Raw genomic sequence first — 19,041 nt, forward strand, 5'->3', positions numbered from 1 at the left:
ACATAGCAAACCTGGTCTACAAAACCAGCCACAGACACGGCATCCTCAACCTGTCGATCAACACCTTTCCTTGGAAAATCAGAGCTCCTCACAGTCTCCTTTTCCTTTGTCTGTAGCTCAATGGAGTACTGCTCTCTGCTATGGGCTGATACCCCAGCATCATATCTGTCTCTCCTGGATTCTGTGAAATATAATGCTCTCAGAATTATTGGAATCTCTTGTGGTGAGGCCGAAACACAACATCTGTTCCTTTCACATCACAGGCAGATCTGTGGTTTTTTCTGTTTCCTACTGTCTATTCTCCAGCATTGTTCTCTCTTCTCTCTGTCCTTAACCCCACCCTATCTTCTCCAGGATGTTCTTCCAGTAACCCATCCTGGTTAAACTTTCAAAAACCAGGCTGAATGCACACCTCAATTCTTTAATGCCTCAGTTTTCCTGTCTATGGAACCACATTAGAGTCTGTTGTTTCGCTCTCTTCCCTCCAGGACATCAACCAAACAGTGCACCATCATCTCTTGCCATCCCCACTTCTCACCCATGATCGCCATTACCTCCAAACCTAGTTCTAAAAAACAAGACTGAAAGTCTAACAGCGGCGTAGCCAGGCTTGTTTGATACTTTAGTTGAAGAGGATAGTATGACCTGGGTGGGGATACCAGTTAGGAAATAATGTAAGTATGAATTTTTTTTTGCATTGAGACACTGGTTTATTCTGTTTTTCAAGTCAACAATGAACCAACCATACCCCGCTTCAATCCTGAAACTTTGCAATAACGACAAAGGGATTGTAGTGTTACGATTATATTTACTATATTATTAGTATTAACGCTATTATTATTATTACAAAAACAATACTACTGTATTAAGAAACCTGGGCGAATTTGTTCAAAGCAGCCTGAAGGTGAGCCATGAAGGCATGAAGCCTAAGGCCTATACGTACTGTTTTGTTGGAAGGCCCCTTAAAGCCGATGCTTTTGATATTTGATGATAATTTTAACAATCGGTTTGTTTGTGTTTCACACTGAATGAAAAACGTTAATGTAGAGCGTGGCGATTGTGATATATGACAGATTCGACGACATGTTCGGCCTGGACGACATTGGAATAAAAATGGTGGTGTGCGGAGTCAGCTGCCGTAATGACATCACATCACCCCGTCATGTGACCAAATCCTCAGCTATGATTGGTGTACGTTTGAGGGGACATACGTATGGACAGACAAACACTGTTCTAGATGGCTTTGCCCTAAAAATAGTAGTGCTAAAAAGGCAGTGCAAGAAAAAGTTTTCTGGATTGACCTTTATAAATGGCAGTTAATGGATTTTTTGATCACTCCTTGTAATTCACCCAAAACCTAATATATATTTTCTATACAAGGTCAAGGCTCATGGGAGAGCTGGAACACTGAACGGATCTGGACAAAACAGAACAAAAGCAACAGTATAGAGAGGGGGAAGGAGGGAAACACCAACAGCAGGGTTGAAGGACAAAATAGAGGGAGACTGAAGAAGAATGAAGGGTAAGAGAGGATGCATGGGATGGGCAAAATGGATACAAAAGCACTCAGATCAGAAGACTCAGGGTTGAATACTTATGATGTGATGGGTTGAATACTAATGTAAATTACATATTTCTGTATTTCATTTTTACTTATTTGTTAACATTTCTAAAAAAGTAAATTACACTTTGACATCATGGGGTACGTCCCCGCACGTGTAGATCAATGACCAAAAAGAAAATCTCAATTGAATCCTTTTTAAATTCAGGCTGTAACATGACAAAAAGTGAAAAAAGTCAACGGGTGTGAATACTTTCTGAAGGTACTGTACATTGGTAGTTAATAAGATCTGTATTTCCACCTGTTTTACCTAAGGTGGAAAGAGGTTATGTTTTCAACCCTGTCTGTCTGTCTGAACAGGATATCTCAAAAAGTTATGGACGAAATAGTGGGATTAAATCTGGTGGATTGGTCGAGTGTGTGACAAGGACGAAATGATTAAATTTTGGTGAAGATCCAGATCCGGATACGAGAATTTTTTTTGCTGATTTCTTCGTCTGCTTCCCATTGCTCATGATTTCCACATCAATCATACTGGTCCTTTCCGATAGACAAACTGCATCCTGGCTAGACCGAGTCAATGCATTTGTATTCAAATAGCACTCCTCCCCAATACTAACATTTGCAACTCATCGTAAGTCTCCAATAAGACTCCTTCACTATTCAAGGACCAGGAGCCGCGTACTACGACGGCTGGTGCCGCATGAATCCTGACCAACAGGACACATCTTCTACATTCCATCGCATGTGATCGGCGCTTCATACGCAAGGTGCTGCATCCAAAAGTGTGTTGTCCATCAACGTGGGAACACGTCTACAAGCAACGATTTCTCCGTGGAGATATCTTTCACAAAAATAAAGCAAGTTATCCCAACAACTCATTGCGGACAGCTCTGGCACCCCATTATCCATAAAGGACTAAGTATCCAATGCAGAGCTTGAAACATGGCTAGGTTAGGTCTAAGCAACTACTAAATTCTTATAGAAAGATACATAATCATTTTACCAACATTGTGTGACGTACACTCTTGACGTACATTTTCTCAAACATTTCAATAATATTAGCAGACATTTTGAATAAAACATACCTTGTGCCCAACGATGGTGAGGTAATCAACCCCGAGATCATTCACATCGACATGCACCTTTCCCAGTGCTTGTGCTGCATCTGTGTGTATTAAAATCGGACGATGCTTTGTGGGTCCTTTGCAAAGGTCATGCACCCGTTGGCCGATTTCTGCAATGGGCTGCACAGCACCGCATCCGACAATCATGTAAGCAAGCTAAAAGCACCAATCGGTGCGTATTTATCCACCTAGTTTTTACATTTGGGAAATGCTTGCACATTTGTTTTACAAACTTCAAAGTGAGACGATACAGTGTCCATTTGTAAAATTATTGTTGAGCGATCGGTGTTGGGGTGGGTAAAGGCTTATTGCATTCACTGCCTTGGGTTCCGTTCACACAGCTGGTCAAAAACCCAGCCTGGAGAAAAGATGGGCAACACCGAATCTATCTGCCCATACAAACGCTACTATGGCACCTCAATGACCTTCACCACAACCACCACCAGCATTGGTAACAAAAAAAGAAAACTTTATGATTGTATTATTGAAAAACAAAAATGTTAAAACAATAGAATTGTGAGCTTGCCAAATTTAACAAACCTTCCATGATGACCCTCGATTGTAATTACACAACTTGCTCATCATTTAGCACCTCTTCCCTAGCATGTTGTAGCAACCTCATCATAAAACAGGAAGTCATGGGTCTCCTTGAGATTCATTTATGGTGTCTCCTTAAAACAATGGTGCACCCTGAAAATTAAGCTGGGGGATCACAGATGCTATCCAGGCCATCCCACAGGGGTGTCCACAAAATGCTATGGATGAATTTGAGTGATGAATACATCAAATGAGGATCGATATTCATGTTGAGGATATTAAATGTGACAAGTTGACAATTATATGTCATTAAAATACTCTCCGTCAATAAAACATAAATAAACCCATAAAAAAAACCTTTTACACCGACAACAATAAAACACCGTCGACTATGTTTGGTGATTAGATTTATAAAATGTTTTTGCACATGCATCAAAACTCACCATTATCACGCCAGTTTCATTGTTGGCCAGCATTATGGAGACAAGTATTGTATTAGGCCGCACAGCAGCTAATACGTCAACCACATCCACTTGCCCGGTTTGAGACGACACTTCGACATAAGTCACATCTGGTAATAAAATGAGATGGCTGGGGATGATTTGTAAACCTAAGATATGTTAACTGATGTTGTGTTTCTCTGCCATAAAAAACAACTGAGGTAAATATGTCCTTGTATTCACTAAATATTGTTTTGTTTTTAGGGGGTAGTGATTCCATAGACCAGGTAGAGTGTATAGATGAATGTGCTCTGACTGTCGAAGAAGAAGAACCACCTCGATGTACTATAAGTAGGGATCCGGTAGACTGTATGTCATGTAAGTGTACCTTCGTCCCCATTACAAGGAGTGGGGTATGTGAATTATGAATAAATATATAATTCATTTTTATAAATATTTGTTAAATTGTACTTCAATGTGAATCTTGTTCTTAAAGCATGCAAGGAAATGTGCAAAGAACCTGGAGCAAGCAGCCGACCATCTGTGAAATGACCCAGTGACCTCCAAGGATGTGAACGGAGGGGAGAATGCTGATTCAGCTCGGAGTTGGAATGTACCCCTCCATTAGTGGGACCTTATCAGTTCTTTGTGTCCTCCGTAATGATAAACATATGGAGTTTGGTGCCAGAAAGGCTGGCTTTAAGTGACCTCAGAATTCCGACCATTGTAGATCAGAGGAAATGCGTTTTGTATATAACAGGACCCTTCGAGGCTGCGAGAGAGAATTCTCCCCATGGAACGACGCGTCGTATTTTGTCTGTAAAGTATAACTATATTTTGTGTAAAGTTCTCTCTGCAAATCGGAATAAATCTCGATTTAAACTGAGTGAGTCTCGCCGAGTCTGATTGAGTTTTGCTAAGAAAGGTGTCCAAAAGAAGCCACAACAGTTATGTTAATTAGCTCAGGGATTATGGGTAAATTAATCCCCTGTGTGTCATTACCTCTGTACTTTATTCCAATGTCCCTTTTGGCACCACACTAGAGACACATAACCAAGCCATGCAATCAACACCCTAATTAAATACACTAATAATAAAACCACCGGAAGCCAGGCAAGAAGCCCTGCCGCTGACCACCCTGACTAGTGAATCGCACAGGACGGGCAGGCCTGGAGGCCACACCCCCGAGGAGTCGTGATTGGGCGGGGTTTGATTGAGAGAAAGGACGGGTAAGATGGAACTCGCTGATAGGGTTGGGACGGAGACGTGTTGAGATGACGTCAGAGCCCAAGGAACAAAAGACTGTGTTCCTGACATTTTGATCACTTATGCGTGGGGAGTTCAGAACGCTCTGACCTTTATTGGTCGCTCTTGCTCATTCTCACCCTGAACCTCGTACGAACGGTGGCATTTTGCTCTCGGGCTCAAGGAAGCGATCGTAAACAGCCGTGTTTGGAGATCTTGCTGGTGGTCGTGAGGAGGCAGAGCCGTGGCCCGGGAGCTGCGGTTTTCCGTGCGGAGGATGGGTGGATGAGCATGGCGTGGAAGAGCGGGCTGCACGCCTGCTGTTCGCTTCGCGCGGAAGGCCTACTTCGCACCAACAGGCGCGGCCTGGTGAAACGAGGGCGGACTGAGGTCTACTCGCGCCAACGAATGAGCGCACTTTCCCACCAAGAACAGAACTGCGTCCAGACTGTGCGCTCGGGGCCTGGACGAATCCTGACAAGACGCACCGGTCGATTCGAGCTAAGTGCAATTGAATAACCAAACACGTTTATTTTCAGTTATCTTTCCCTTTGTCTGTGTACTGGATCTGTGTGCGGGGACGTCCCATTTAGGATTTTATTTACTTACAGTGCATTATTTTGTATTACCGGCATTTTTTAAATAAAGCCGGCATTTATTCTTGTCCATTTTAAACCTGTCGGTTGAGGTTCTTTATCCAGGTGTGAAGACGTCGGGTAGAAACCATTCAGGTAAGGCTCCGGTTTCCCCCTGCCTCTTGCTCCCCCACACGTATTAATTCCACTATATTTTTTGAACTGAACGCCTTGGAGTAACAGCACCACGCATGTACACTTAGGTTATTTTCACTTTTGTGATGCTATTTCCCCATTTAACATTTGTGGGAAGTTAAAATAGTGCAACATCAGTAGATCATAACGAGAACAGCACTAGGTAGAGCGCATACATCCACCAAGCTGAAGAGTTTTTGTTTTGTATCCCACTGAAAGGCTGGATCTGGAACTGGACCGGAACTAGAATCCAATCGGCTTGTTCTTGTCACCGAACCAACTCATCCACCAAGTTTTGTCATAATTCATTCACAACCTTCTGGGATATCATGCTATATATAGTTTTTGGTCCCATCTCTCAATGGTGAAGAATCACTTTAAAAATTCAGAAATTCTAGTGTCTGGATCCAGGTTCTGATCTTCACCAAAATCTAATCGATTTGTCCTTGTCACACATCCAACCTGGCCACCAAATTTCGCCCAAATCCATTCACAACTTTTTGAGATATCCTGCTCACAGCCAACAACCAGACAGACAGGGGTGAAAACATAACCTCCATCCACCTTTGGTGGCAGAGGTAACAATATGCTTCCAGCCTCCAGGTGGGTGGAGATTGCCCATTACTTGCTGAAAAATGTCTGTATATTGCATTATTGCAATAAGACGATAAATGTTTGCGTGGTGTCCGTCAAAAAGGGGTCAAATGGGTATATAGGTCTAAAGGGTGTGGTCCAAAGGGTCTATAAGGGTGTATGAGGGTGTTAAGGAGACTAAATATCTAAAGGGTATTTTTCCAATAGACATTAGGGTCTAAAGGTGTCGAATGGGTCTAAAGGTCTAGAAAGATCGAAAAGTCTAAAGATCAAGGGGTGGAAGTGGTCTAAAGGGTGTAAATGTCTTCAGGTGTCTGAATGGTCTTTAAGGTCTAAAGGGTCAAAGGGTTCTTAAAGGTCTAAGGGGCCTTAAAGGTCTAAGGGGCCTTAAAGGTCTAAGGGGCCTTAAAGGTCTAAGGGGCCTTAATAGCCCAGCGGCTAAGTCGAAAAATATTTCACTTTGTGGAGAAATTATGAAACTTTGCAGACAGGTGGAGGACCCCAGTAGGAACATTTTTCGATTAGGACCCAACTCTGATACGCCCCCTGGTGGCCGATAGAAATACGATTGCAGTGGCTAACCCCCCCCCCCCCCATGACAATTTGGGTGAACAGGTGATCAGTTAGCACCCCCATATGAATTTACTTAGCACCCCATATTATTTCAGTGCTGCCATCTGTTTGCATTAGTTTAGGTTAAGACAGAAGATTTCCTTTTTTATGCAAGAAAGTTCTTTGCAGACATCAAAGTTCGTTATCATTATTGTATTAACGCATGTTTTCTTTTACAGGTGGAAAACCATAAACCATGTCCAGGTCATTCAAGATCGTTCCTTTTCAAGTCAATCGGATGAAAATTGAGGATTTTAGAAATTTGGCCTATGTTGACCTTTTGGCCAATGTTGACCTCAAAAATAATTGGTAGTTGTATTCAGTGACCTGATATGTAAATGGTCTTCAAATTTCAAGTCAATCAGATGAAAATTGAGGATTTTAGAAATTTGACAAAGTTGTTGACCTTTGGCCTATGCTGAGTTGGGTCCTAATCGAAAAATGTTCCTACTGGGGTCCCCAACCTGTGTGCAAAGTTTCATAATTTCTCCACAAAGTGAAATATACTGCCATATTTTTCGACTTAGCCGCTGGGCTATAAAGGTCGAAGGGGCATTGAAGGGTTTTAAGGGTCAAAAGGAACTTAGCAGCCTAAGAGGTCTTAAATGGTCTAAAGGGTCTAATCTCTAGGTGGGTACTCTGCTGGTCTATAATTATAAATGTCAGTGTGTGTCAGTCAATCAGTCAGGGTGTGTGTGTGTGTCTGTCTCCTGCTCTCTTCCATAACTCCAAGACCATGAAACCCAACGACCTGAAACTTTACATGCATACTCAGGGATCTCCAAGGGAGTGTATGAATGAAAACTTGGTATTTGAATAAATTTAGATACCCCTTTTGAAGATAATTAACAGCTTCATGTTCACCTTCATGAAAGGGTATCCTTGCTCATCCCAACTTCACCTCACAGGGGTCTTTGTTTTGGCCTATTCAAACATGCCTTACATTGGAACCACAATGTACTTTCACAGACTAATTAAAGTATATAATCGAAATATGTCTTCAGATTTGAGGATTGGAGCTGGTGGACTAAATAACTGTTGAAATCTGGAGTGAAATCTGAAAATTGAAAGAAATTAACGATTCTAATGAGTAAGTGTATTCAGTATTCACCAAGCGTTGGATTGTTTCCCACCAATAGGGAACGTGAGCTGCGTTTAGACCGTTAGTTTGCGTCAGTTGGAGAGTGTTTCCTGAGAAGATTGAGGTAAGGGGATGGAGGAGAGAGGGTTTGGGAGGAGGTAAGATTGAGGGGAGGGAAAGGGAAGGCAGTGACATGGAATATGGCTTTATTTTAATTACAATAAAATGTGCCTTTATTGAACTACAACTTTATTTAATAACATGTTTGTATTACCACCTCAGAGAGTTCCATTTCCATGATAACGGGTGCACGGGGTGACAGTCACAGTACGAGTCTCATCCCTCATCCTGTACTAATACTGGCAGATGGGATGTCCAGTTTTATATCCATCCGATGTCCTGCAAACACCAAGCAATGAATCGGCCTGCCTATGAAACTGTAGGAGATTAACACCCCCTCCCTCAAGTCCTTTTCTCGCTTAAGGCTCCTTAGCCTCCATAAGGTATAAGAAGGTAAACTAAGCCCTCTCCCTCAAATCTCCCTCTCACTTGTATACCTCCATGAGGTGTAAAGGTAGTGAAGCTATACTCTAAGTAAGGCATCTCCCCCGCCCCTGCTTCCCCTCAAGTCTCCCTACCAAATGCAAGTCGACTCCCTACCCCAGCCCTGAAGTCACACTGCCGAGCGCAAAGTGAGATCCCCTCCCCCCTTCTCCTCAAGTCCGAGACCAAGTGCAAATTGAGAATTCCCCCACCCTCCCCATCTCCTCAAGTAGCCCTACCTTGCTCAAGTTGAGAACCCCCCTTTTCCCCCACTAACCATAGGTCGAGAACATACCCTTCCCCCTCCTCATTCCCCTATCCTCCTCGCTGCCACCCCCACTTGCTCCCTCTTATCTGAGTATTCCCATCAGCAAAGTGACAGGTGATATTTTGAGAGAGAACTGCTGTGAGACCCCACGGGGTTCACACATGTCTTTTTACAATGCGGCAGTGCTGAGTGAGCAACGTGGTAAGGTAAAGTAAACAACGAGGTAATACGTATGCAGTTCAATCGCCTGCGCTATGTAGTACTGTTACGTGCTCCTCCCCGACCCCCTGGTCACAGTGTACCTCCGAGCCCCAAGAGGAGTCATGGCAGAAAAAATGTGTTATTCTGTGTCAAAAATCAATGGTGAAACTACACCAATTGTCACCAACAAACAAATATTGTATTAAAAATCACACAAGAATAACAGTACCACATTAATAGCAATCAACAGTACAATCAATGTATATCTTATGATGGTACCATCAGCTAGCATGCATAAGGTACCTCGCTGTGCTCCAAGTGAGTGAAAAAGAACATTCCCCAATGTCTCTATATTCCCGTCTTCGAGCTCAGAGTTGATCTCCTCCAGCGATCATCAGAACGATGTTGAATCGAAACCCGAATCCCGTTCAGGTGACAGGCCCAGTCACGCCGCCAAAACTGCACAAAGGCGTCCGCCGCCAAAACAGCGCAAAAGGGTCACGCGGCCAAAAGCTGCGTCAAAGCGCACTCAAGGCGATTGGGAAATCCAAAGGCCCCCTCTCCAGGCGACTGGGAAGTCACACCCTCGGGTATGAACTCTCACGGATCAGTCGGCGAACCGCAAAGCAATCTTCAAAAGCCTCGGTGCACACACACATCCCAGATAGACGTCGGAATGGTGAAAACCGTCGAAAAGAGACGAAACCGCGAGCTAAGCACAAGTCCTGCGTGAGTCAAAATGGCCGACGACCCGCTCTTGACGTAACGGCCCGGCGATAATTCTCCTCGGAATCCAATGCCCAAAAACCTGACACGCAGGTTGATCGATCACAGCGATGACAACTCTGTCACAGGAATTTCCTTTCCCGGAAACCCGAAAGTTCGCTAGTGACTCTGGCTCGCCAACGTTCGCCTCAGAACTCGGTGCAACTCGGCTTTCTTGTCCGACTCTACCTTGCTCCGCCCTCTTTTTTTCCTCTTCCTCTTCTTCGTCGTCTGGTTCCCGATCCGGTTTCCTGTTCCCTTTTAACATTAACTTTTGTTCCTTTTGACAACAGTTCATGAACAATAAACCTTTTGAACACAATAACCGTCATTTCCCTCAAACCACAGTAATAATAATACATGGAACCAGAAATGTTTCAAGTGGATGAAAACCACAACAACGGAAGTGATGAATCCGTAACAGTACGTACAATGTTAATTCAAAGGCAAAGGTACCCATAGGTTACACGCACTGTCCCTCTGCTAAACAGAACAAAAAATACATCCTATTCTCCTTTGTAATAACTGATGCCTTCAAATTACATTCCTCCATGTTTTTCCCATCTGTCCCATCATCTTCCCTCACTCGATCTACATCTCCTTTGATCACAGCCACCTCTTTAAGTTCGGATTTTGACAAGATTTCCTAGTGAGGCAAATGTAATCAAGTTCGGTTTAATGCTTCTAAAACTCAATTTCTTCCCATCTCTCTCTAAAACTCCTCTCAACTCTTCAATCTCCTTTGAAAGCTCCACAATTACACCATGTGATACAATAAACCTACTAGGTATTACCCTAACATGAAATTTGTCCTGGAATCCACACATTATGCAAATAGCCAAGTCTGCCTCGAAGAAACTTGGAGTCCTGTTGAGAAGTTGAAGATTCTTCTCTTCTCAACAGTTGCTTCAACTATATAAAGGATTGATTCGTCCTTGTATAGAGTACTGCTCTCACATCTTGGGATGTTCTCGCTCCACATACTTCCTGGACAGAACTGAATCCAAAGTAATTCGACTTATCAACTCTCCCAATCTGACCTCAAAACTTGACCAGCTCGAATTACGTCGCAAAGTTGGCTCTCTTTCTCTTTTCCACAGATATTGCTTTGGTTTCTGCTCCCAAGAACTTGCTGCTTGTGTACCTCTGCCATTAGCGAGACCGCGGAATACTCGACAAGCCACTACATCGCATGATTATTGTGTGGCCATTGGCAACTCAAGGGCGGGCTGTTATGATGTTTGTTTCTTCTCCTCCACTGCCAAACTCTGGAAATCTTTACCTTCCCATGTATTTCCAAACACTTATGATCTACCCCCTTTCAAAAATAAGATTTTTTTTTTACTTCCTCAAAAACTCTTGGGTCTATTCTCTTTCTTCACTTTTCTGCACATGGTTATTTTATTTAAGGTCTGGCCTCAATGAGCATCATATATAATAATCCATGACTTGAGCCTTCAACATAAAAAAAAGAGACGGCACTAGCCTATAATTTATGTAGATGTTTACAGGTGAGTACAATTTATATATATTTATGTCCATCTGCATACAACACCATGAAGAAGTGGGGGTGGAGTAAATTGAGAACAATTACATCACACCCTCACATCTATCCAATAATCTGCTTGTCTATAGCATGAATATGATTGCTTAAGTGGTCACATGTAACTTTTCCTTTCTTTGTACTTTTCAACAAAAGGTTTTGTTTTAACATTAATAAAAATGAAACTCATCAGATTTTATTCCTCTTTTTCATTCCTCTTGCCATGATCACCATGCATTACACAACTGAAGCAAACATAAGTATCATGGACCATGCCCATTGTGTTGAATTTTGTTGAATTAATTGTGTTGAATATTTGAAATCCTCAATGAAATCCTCAATTGAAATCCTAAATCAATGTTGAAAATTTCAAATGCTGAAAGTTATATGCTGGTTCAATATCCCTTCTATCATTGAATATAATAGCCTATAATTATGTGCGTGGTCCAAGGTTGTGGTAGCTGTAGGAGCAACATGATTATTCTGGTATATAGAATAAATAAGTAAAAACTACACACCTGCTTTGTCCTCCTCCACCAAATGCTTGGCTGTCAGGCACACCGAGTCATGTTCAACTGTGGTGGTGATGATATGTGGTCGGCGCTGGCACTGACCCTCAGCCAATCCATTTGTTGCCGCCCAAAAATGCTTTACAGCGGTGTGGAACACCAATCCATTGGCCTTCAAATTGAGCAAAGGAAGAGGGTGATTTTTTGACTCCTACATTACAAACTAACAGAGCTTTTTATACACATAATCCAGGGTCATGGAATGGCGAGGCGACATAAGGCAAAAATGCAACATAGACATTGTGGAAGTAGCGCAAAGGTGGATGTAACAATCAAGGGAATGAACGATTGATAAAAAGAGGAGATAGACGGGAGGAAACACGCCAACCTGCAAGTAAGAGGGTCGAGTTACCTGGGGTTAATGAGGGTATAAAGGATTGGAGGTAGGGATGGGGGATGACACTGCCTGATTGAAGCCCTGGAGGTAGATTAAATCATATCAGGTAGGCAGTTCCACAAACCGGAGAAAAAAGGAACAAAAGAGTTGAGGTGTGAAGCAATCTAGGATTTTGGAAGTTAAAGGGGTGTTACTGGAAGGACTGGTGTATCCTGGAAGAGCTGGTGGGAGGGTTTAGAGGGCTGAGAGAACAGAGACGACATATTTGTTTTCTGCCTCACATAGGGATAGGCCTCTTGTTTAATTGCCTTTTGCAATAAATAAAAAAGAAAAAAACCAAGTACAACTGCTTTGAATTCTAAAAAATTAAAGACAACTGAACATTTTGTACATTAGAAGAAAGGTAACTTTTATGCCATAAGAAAAAAAAAACAACAACAATAAAAGGCTCAAATATGCCGACATATCGGATGTGAACCGTTTGCCAGAATTAGACAGGTTACCTCTTCTCACCTGTTCATCGATGAGACCGTGCTAACGCAGCTTGCTACAACTAGCAGTATTGTCTCTTTTATTTTGTCAAGAAGCTTTGTGCAAAATGGAAGCAAACCACATGATCGAATAAGATACATAATCTGTCAAATTAAACATCACATTGGGTATTTTTTAGAAAGTCGATCATCGATTTAAAATGGTTGTGAAGAGTGATTTATTTATTTTAAACACACAATGTCAATCTATTTTTTCGTCATCACATTGCGTAGTAAAGGTTATCATTACAAAATGGTGATCCATGCATAATATCTGGCCATGCAAGACAGTTTTTCCAAGTCCAGGGTAATCTTTTGTTCCAACTTTACAAGGCAAATGTGGGACGAATCATTGGAATATAGGCAAGAAGCAAAAACAAATAAATATACTGTAAAAGTGGAATTTTTTGTGCTTCATCAATCTTCATGCATTTTGCGTTACAACGGAGAAGTACGTCTTTAACGACACGAGAATATATTTACCTTTTAAAAAGAGTTTACAGTACCAGATCACACAATGAATGTGTGTGCCGTGTGCATACAGGTGCGGCTTGCCAGTCGCGCCATCACGAGTAGCAGGTATCATGTTTGGCCAGCACGTGTAGCGTAGGTCTATGTGGTTTGCACCTACTGTACTGTACTTCGACGTCAACAATTCAACATCAAATGTGCTTCGTTATTTTGAAGCAGATTTCAAAAGCAAACGAACTTCAATGTTGCCCGAAAATGGCACGCTTGGTTAAAGCAAGACGATGCACCGTATGTCTGTGCCAATAATGAGGAAATATTAAAAGCTTGTACAGGCAAATGTTTCATACTAGCTTGTGGAGACTGCGATGCTGGAGATAGAAATGAAGAAGAAAAAGACATGAAATGTTCAATATCGGATTGTTTTTGTTGTTTGTTTGTTTTACAATGAAAATGACTGCCAGTCTACCAGTTGGCAAACTTTGATCAGATCACAAAATAAAGTGAGGTGCACGTGTATGCCAGCATGTACTTTGATTGTGTCAAGTTTGAACAAAATCAGGCCATACATGTTCGAGAAATGGTTGGGGACACGTTTAAGTAACAAAATGGCCGCCAGTAGGCCATCTTAGATCTGTGCTCGAAAAGAAATGATGTACATATGTCAGCCATCATTATTTATGTATGTGCAAAGCTGGAATAAGATCGGTAAATGCATGTCCGAAGAAAAGGTTGAGGACGTGTTCAACATTGTGTTTTTTTTAACTAAAATGGCCGCCAGTCGGCCACCTTTGATCGCATTGCGAAACAAAATGATGCGCATATGTACACCATCATGTATGGTCTTTATGCCAAGTATGAACAAAATCTGTCCATACCTCTCTGAGATATGGCTGCGGACATACGGATGAACGGACGAGACTGTCGTGAATCATTAGTTCCATCTGAGTAATGGCCTTCATTACATACGTGCATTTCTTATGATGCTATACCTGTGTCCACCGCACGGGGAAGGATTTATATACTGTCTGTGCATAAGGGGGTTTCATTCAGCTGTTCTGTGCCTTCAAGTTGGTAAGATTGCTAAAGGACGTGCTTTATATATTTGCTTATAACCCTGTAATGGCGTAATGTTAATGAAGGTGCTCTGGGATGCTTGCTTATTAGCTTTGGTGTTTTCTTTGTAGATGAGTTGCATTCAAATGAGTAAGGCTCACGTTAGGAGTTTTCCTGGTGAATCGTTTCGTTTCACCACATTTTTATTCACTTCGAATCCTACGCTTGGAGCGATGGAGAACCTGCTTCGCCTGGAGGTCTCGGGTGACCCTCAGGCTACGAACGCCGCGGATCATTGGTACAACTGTCTTCAGCACTCCACCGCGGTGGTTCATTGGCCTCATGCAAAATGCGTTACATACGATGACACAACAAAGGAGCTTGCCACGAGGAGACCGGGTGACCCGGACTACCCCGATCATTTTGTTTGCCTGGTCAATGTACGCTCTCCCGAGGTCCGAACGCACGAACAGGTGTGTGGCGATCGCTTGCGAGACGCGCTCGTTTCTGGTATTTACTCCCCATCAATGCGGTGGCGCTTGCTGGAGTCATCGACCCCGACTCTCCAGGAGACTTACGATCTGGCACTCGTACTCCAGGGCGCCCCGTCGCAGGCGGAGGCGTGCGGACGCCTGGAGAGCGACGCTACGGGGGAGCGCCCTGTTACTGAAATTCCGCTGGAATCGACGGAAGCCTTCGGAGCTGAAGGTACGAGTCAGGCTGCGACTGCCTTGTTCAAGTGTACCGCTAAATGCTTCCTCTGGGGAAATCGTCCACGATCGGTGTGCTCGGCACGAGCTGCGATGAGCCGCGCGTGTGCTCACGACACCTATGGCTACCGCGCCTCACAAGCCCGGTCTACCCGACCGACGTTGGTAGCTTCTACGCATGAATCGCGATCTGAAGCCATCGGCGGCTCGACTCTGCAAGGCCGGCGTACCCGATCAATGCTGGCCGGAATAGCTTCTACGCACGAATCACGATCTGAAGCCATCGGCGGCTCGACTCTGCAAGGCCGGCGCACCCAACCAATGCTGGCCGGCATCACTTCTATGCACGAGGCTCGACCGGCATTCCTAGAGGTGCCGGCACTGCCCGGGCCGCACGGCTTGTCCAGCGCCGCTGACCGACGGCACGGATGGACGATTCGGGGGACCTTCATAGACTCACAAGCGCTGGGGATGCGCATGAAAGGGAAATGGCACGTTCAGCTAGGGATGGATGGCCCGATGTACCCGGATGACCAGGCGATCGCGGGAATGCCTATCGAACCGTTGACGCTATTTCCGCATCTAACTCCTAAGTGCGCGCCGATAGCTATCAAATCGAGACGCGATTCCCGAGCTGATGCGCAATTTATCGCTGATGAGCCGAGCAGGCTCCTGAAGGTCATAATAATCGAGCTCGGCCGCTTGCCTGCGCGTGCCCAAGAGCTGGTTTGACAGGTTGGCGAACCCGCGTTGTCCAGCAGCTTCGATTGGCATAGCGTTAACCAATTAGTGGCTGTGCGAAATCACGCGTTTGCCCTACGGCGACATTCACGTAATTGCATGGGAGATCCGTGACGTCATCGCCGGGATGTCCCAAATCACACGTTTGCCCTACGGCGACAGTCAGGTAATTGCATGCTTCCATAGGGTGATCCGTGACGTCATTGCCGGAGTCCCGTTTATCCGGAGTTTAGTCTTCGTCAATCTTGATAACCCAACGAACCGCGGATGTAATCACGCTGATCTATCAAACTCAATGCATGGGAATCATGACACCATATTGTGGCACCGATGCAGTCTCGCTATCAACGAGGACACATATTGTCCCTCGAGCCGAACGAATGGACTTGTCGGGGCTGCCGTGACCCAGGAGACGATAACTCTGGACACGAAGCGTCGGAAGCCCTTGCTAGACATGATGGCGCCACCCGATCGTGTGCCCTTGAACAAAACTCTCGGGTTGTTTACACATCATTCGCGCGGAGTCCAAGACTCTGAGACGCCTCGGTCGCTTGTTGTCTGCAAAGACGTGAAGGTCACCTTACCTAGGTTGCAAAGACACATAGCTAGCACGACTGCAAACTCGGTGGATGGGGAGGATGAGAACTCTGTTTTGTCAATAGGGGAATCTGTCTGGGACATCGCGGTCGCATCTTCTCGCCTTCTTAGGGATCATGATCGACGCATTTGCACTGTCACACCGTTGTCTGGTCTCACTCACGTGGTTATTACCGATCAACAGAGCGTTGTCCCATTGCTGTCACACGTGACATCACCGGAGGGGGACACACATGAGTGTGACGCTCACGTGGTAATTACTGAGCAACAGAGCGTTGCGTTAATGAACGAGACGTGTCATACTGACATGCGTATTCGAGACGAACGGATGACTCGTGGGGTTTTCCACGTGAGTAGCTGGGACTGGCCCAATTCCTTAGAGGACGTTCGTCATTTGTGTCGAGCGTCGCCTGGTTCCGAGGGGCTGCGACCGCGCGTCTACACACCGGAAGTGGAGACTTTGGCTTTGATTCGACCGTGGAAGGCATTTCTATTAGCTATGGGATTAGCTTTGGCTTTCAAAGGGTTTCTGTCAGCGTTTGGCACGTATCGTTATTCTCTGTTACTCGATGTGAGCCTCCGTTTCTCATGTCACAGCATGGCTCCCGGGCCGGTCTTTCGCTGCAAGCGGCTCCTGTTCCTGTTTGCTACCCGCTCGTGCATCGCCACAATAATCCAGTTATCGCAAATGATTAACGGTCGGCATTGTACAGAAATCCGCTTCCGGTCCCTCGAACAACGGGGCTTGCTTTGATCTCTCCACGACATCAAAGTTTGAGTGTTTTCCCGTTCGTTTCTTTGTCAAATTTCCGCTGCGTATTTTGTTGTGTATGTGTTATTGTGTGTTTCTATTTGGTTTTGGTTTTGTAGTTGTTGCAAATTTGTGTGTAATTAGTCGTTTCTTTGTCCGCGCCTCGTGCGGCCTGGTGTCTCGTGCGGCCTCCTCGTCTCGAATTGTGCCCCGCCCCCTATATTCTCGTTTGTTCTTTCACCTCTGCTCCTGCTTTCTCAAATCCACGTTCTCACTTAGAGACTTTTCCCAGATTGTTTTCATGGTTTTGTTTAAATATTTATTTTAATATGTTTAAACCGAAGCGATGATCCCCCCCCCCCCCCCCCCCCCAGGATTTCCATGTTTTAAACGTTTCCCAGTGTGTACCCTGGATAAGAATAGGTACGCCGTATCCCTGCGTGTCGTAGGAGGCGACTAAGAGGGTTGGCGTCAGGAAGGGCATCCGGCCATAAAAAAAACATTGCCTCAAAAAGAGAACCATGACAATTACAGCTACATGTGGGCAGGGTACAGCCCGAAGTGGAGATCGGTTTCTGAGGTTTGGGACATGGAATGTTGGGACAATGACAGGGAGATCAGGAGAAGTGGTGGAAGTATTGGTCAGAAGAAGAGTGGACATATGTTGTGTGCAAGAGACGAGATGGAAGGGAAGTGGTGTGAGAATGGTGAAGGGTAGGCAGGGACAGAAATACAAGTTTGTGTGGCAAGGGTGCCTGGAGGGCGTGAATGGTGTTGGTGTCCTGTTTTCTGAGGAGTTTGTAGACAGTGTGGTGTGTGTGACTAGAGTGAGTGATAGGTTGATGATGGTGAAAATGATGATTGGAAAGCTCTTGGTGAACGTCATCTCGGGATATGCTCCGCAGGTTGGTCGGAGCGATGAAGAGAAGGACAGGTTCTGGTGTGCGATAGAGAAGCTGATGGAAAACGTGAAAGATGAGGAAGTTGTTGTGGTAGGAGGAGACCTAAATGGACATGTGGGAAGGAGTATGGATGGTTTTGACGGAGTTCATGGGGGTTACGGATATGGTGTGAGAAATGGAGAGGGTGAAAGGATTTTGGAGTTTGCTGATGGAGCTGATTTGTTGATTTGTAATACTCAGTTCCAGAAAGAGGATAATAAGCTTGTTACATACACGTCAGGTGGGTCGACGACAACCGTTGACTACCTGATGGTGCGTAGGCGAGATAGGGGGCACCTCCGAGACACAAAGGTAATCCCGGGGGAGGAGGCTGTTTCACAGCACCACTTGGTTGTCTGCGACGTAAGGGTGAAAGGTGCGAGGAGAGCTCGGCGGGTGAAGTACCAACCGAGAATGAAGGTGTGGAGGTTGAAAGAGGTGACAGTAAGGGAGGCATTAAAAGAGAGGCTGAGTAGGGTCGAGGATGATGTGGTTGAGCTTGAAAGTGGTTGGATGTCAATGAAAGCTAGTCTGTTGGGAGCCGTTGGTGAGGTATGTGGATGGACAAAAGGACCACCGAGGCACTCAGAAACATGGTGGTGGGATGAGGAAGTTGGAAAGAGGATTGACGAGAAGAGGAAGAAGTTCAAGGAGTGGCAGAAGGCGAACGGTACGGGAGCAGAAACAGCAGAGCATGAAAGTTATAAGGCAGCCAGGAAGGCTGCAAAGAAAGAGGTAGCAAAGGCGCAGGAGGCATGCAGGAAAATGTTCGGAGAACGCTTGGATGTATTCAGGATTGCAAAGCAGATAGCGAAAGAGAGGTGTGATGTGATGGGGGTGAGCTGCTTGAAGGATGAAGTGGGACAAATCGTTGTCGACCCAGATGGAATTAAAGGAAGATGGAAAATATATATGGAAATGCTGTTGAATACAGAGAATGAATGGGATGGCAACATAGAGAGTAACCCAGTTTTAGGACCGGCAGAGAAGATAACTGAGAAGGAAGTTGAGGAAGCGATAAAAGCAATGAAGGGTAGAAAAGCGGGAGGGCCGA

The 19,041-nt window shown here is 44.7% G+C and overlaps 1 protein-coding gene across 2 annotated transcripts in view; it reads right to left on the reverse strand.

Moving 5' to 3' along the window:
• SCLY (selenocysteine lyase) overlaps positions 1–19,041 on the reverse strand; it is an 88,526-nt gene that overhangs the window by 38,406 nt on the left and 31,079 nt on the right. For both annotated transcript variants that reach the window (XM_078775813.1, XM_078775814.1), the window contains exons 5-7: positions 11,806–11,968; positions 3,669–3,796; positions 2,650–2,808 (exon numbers count right to left, since the gene is read on the reverse strand). In XM_078775813.1, coding sequence (XP_078631939.1) covers positions 2,650–2,808; positions 3,669–3,796; positions 11,806–11,968 — 450 coding nt within the window. The remainder of the gene's footprint in view (positions 1–2,649; positions 2,809–3,668; positions 3,797–11,805; positions 11,969–19,041) is intronic.

The sequence above is a fragment of the Myxine glutinosa genome, chromosome 4 (assembly GCF_964187855.1).
Source record: "Myxine glutinosa chromosome 4, kmMyxGlut1.1, whole genome shotgun sequence".
Classification (NCBI taxonomy): Eukaryota; Metazoa; Chordata; class Myxini; order Myxiniformes; family Myxinidae; genus Myxine; species Myxine glutinosa.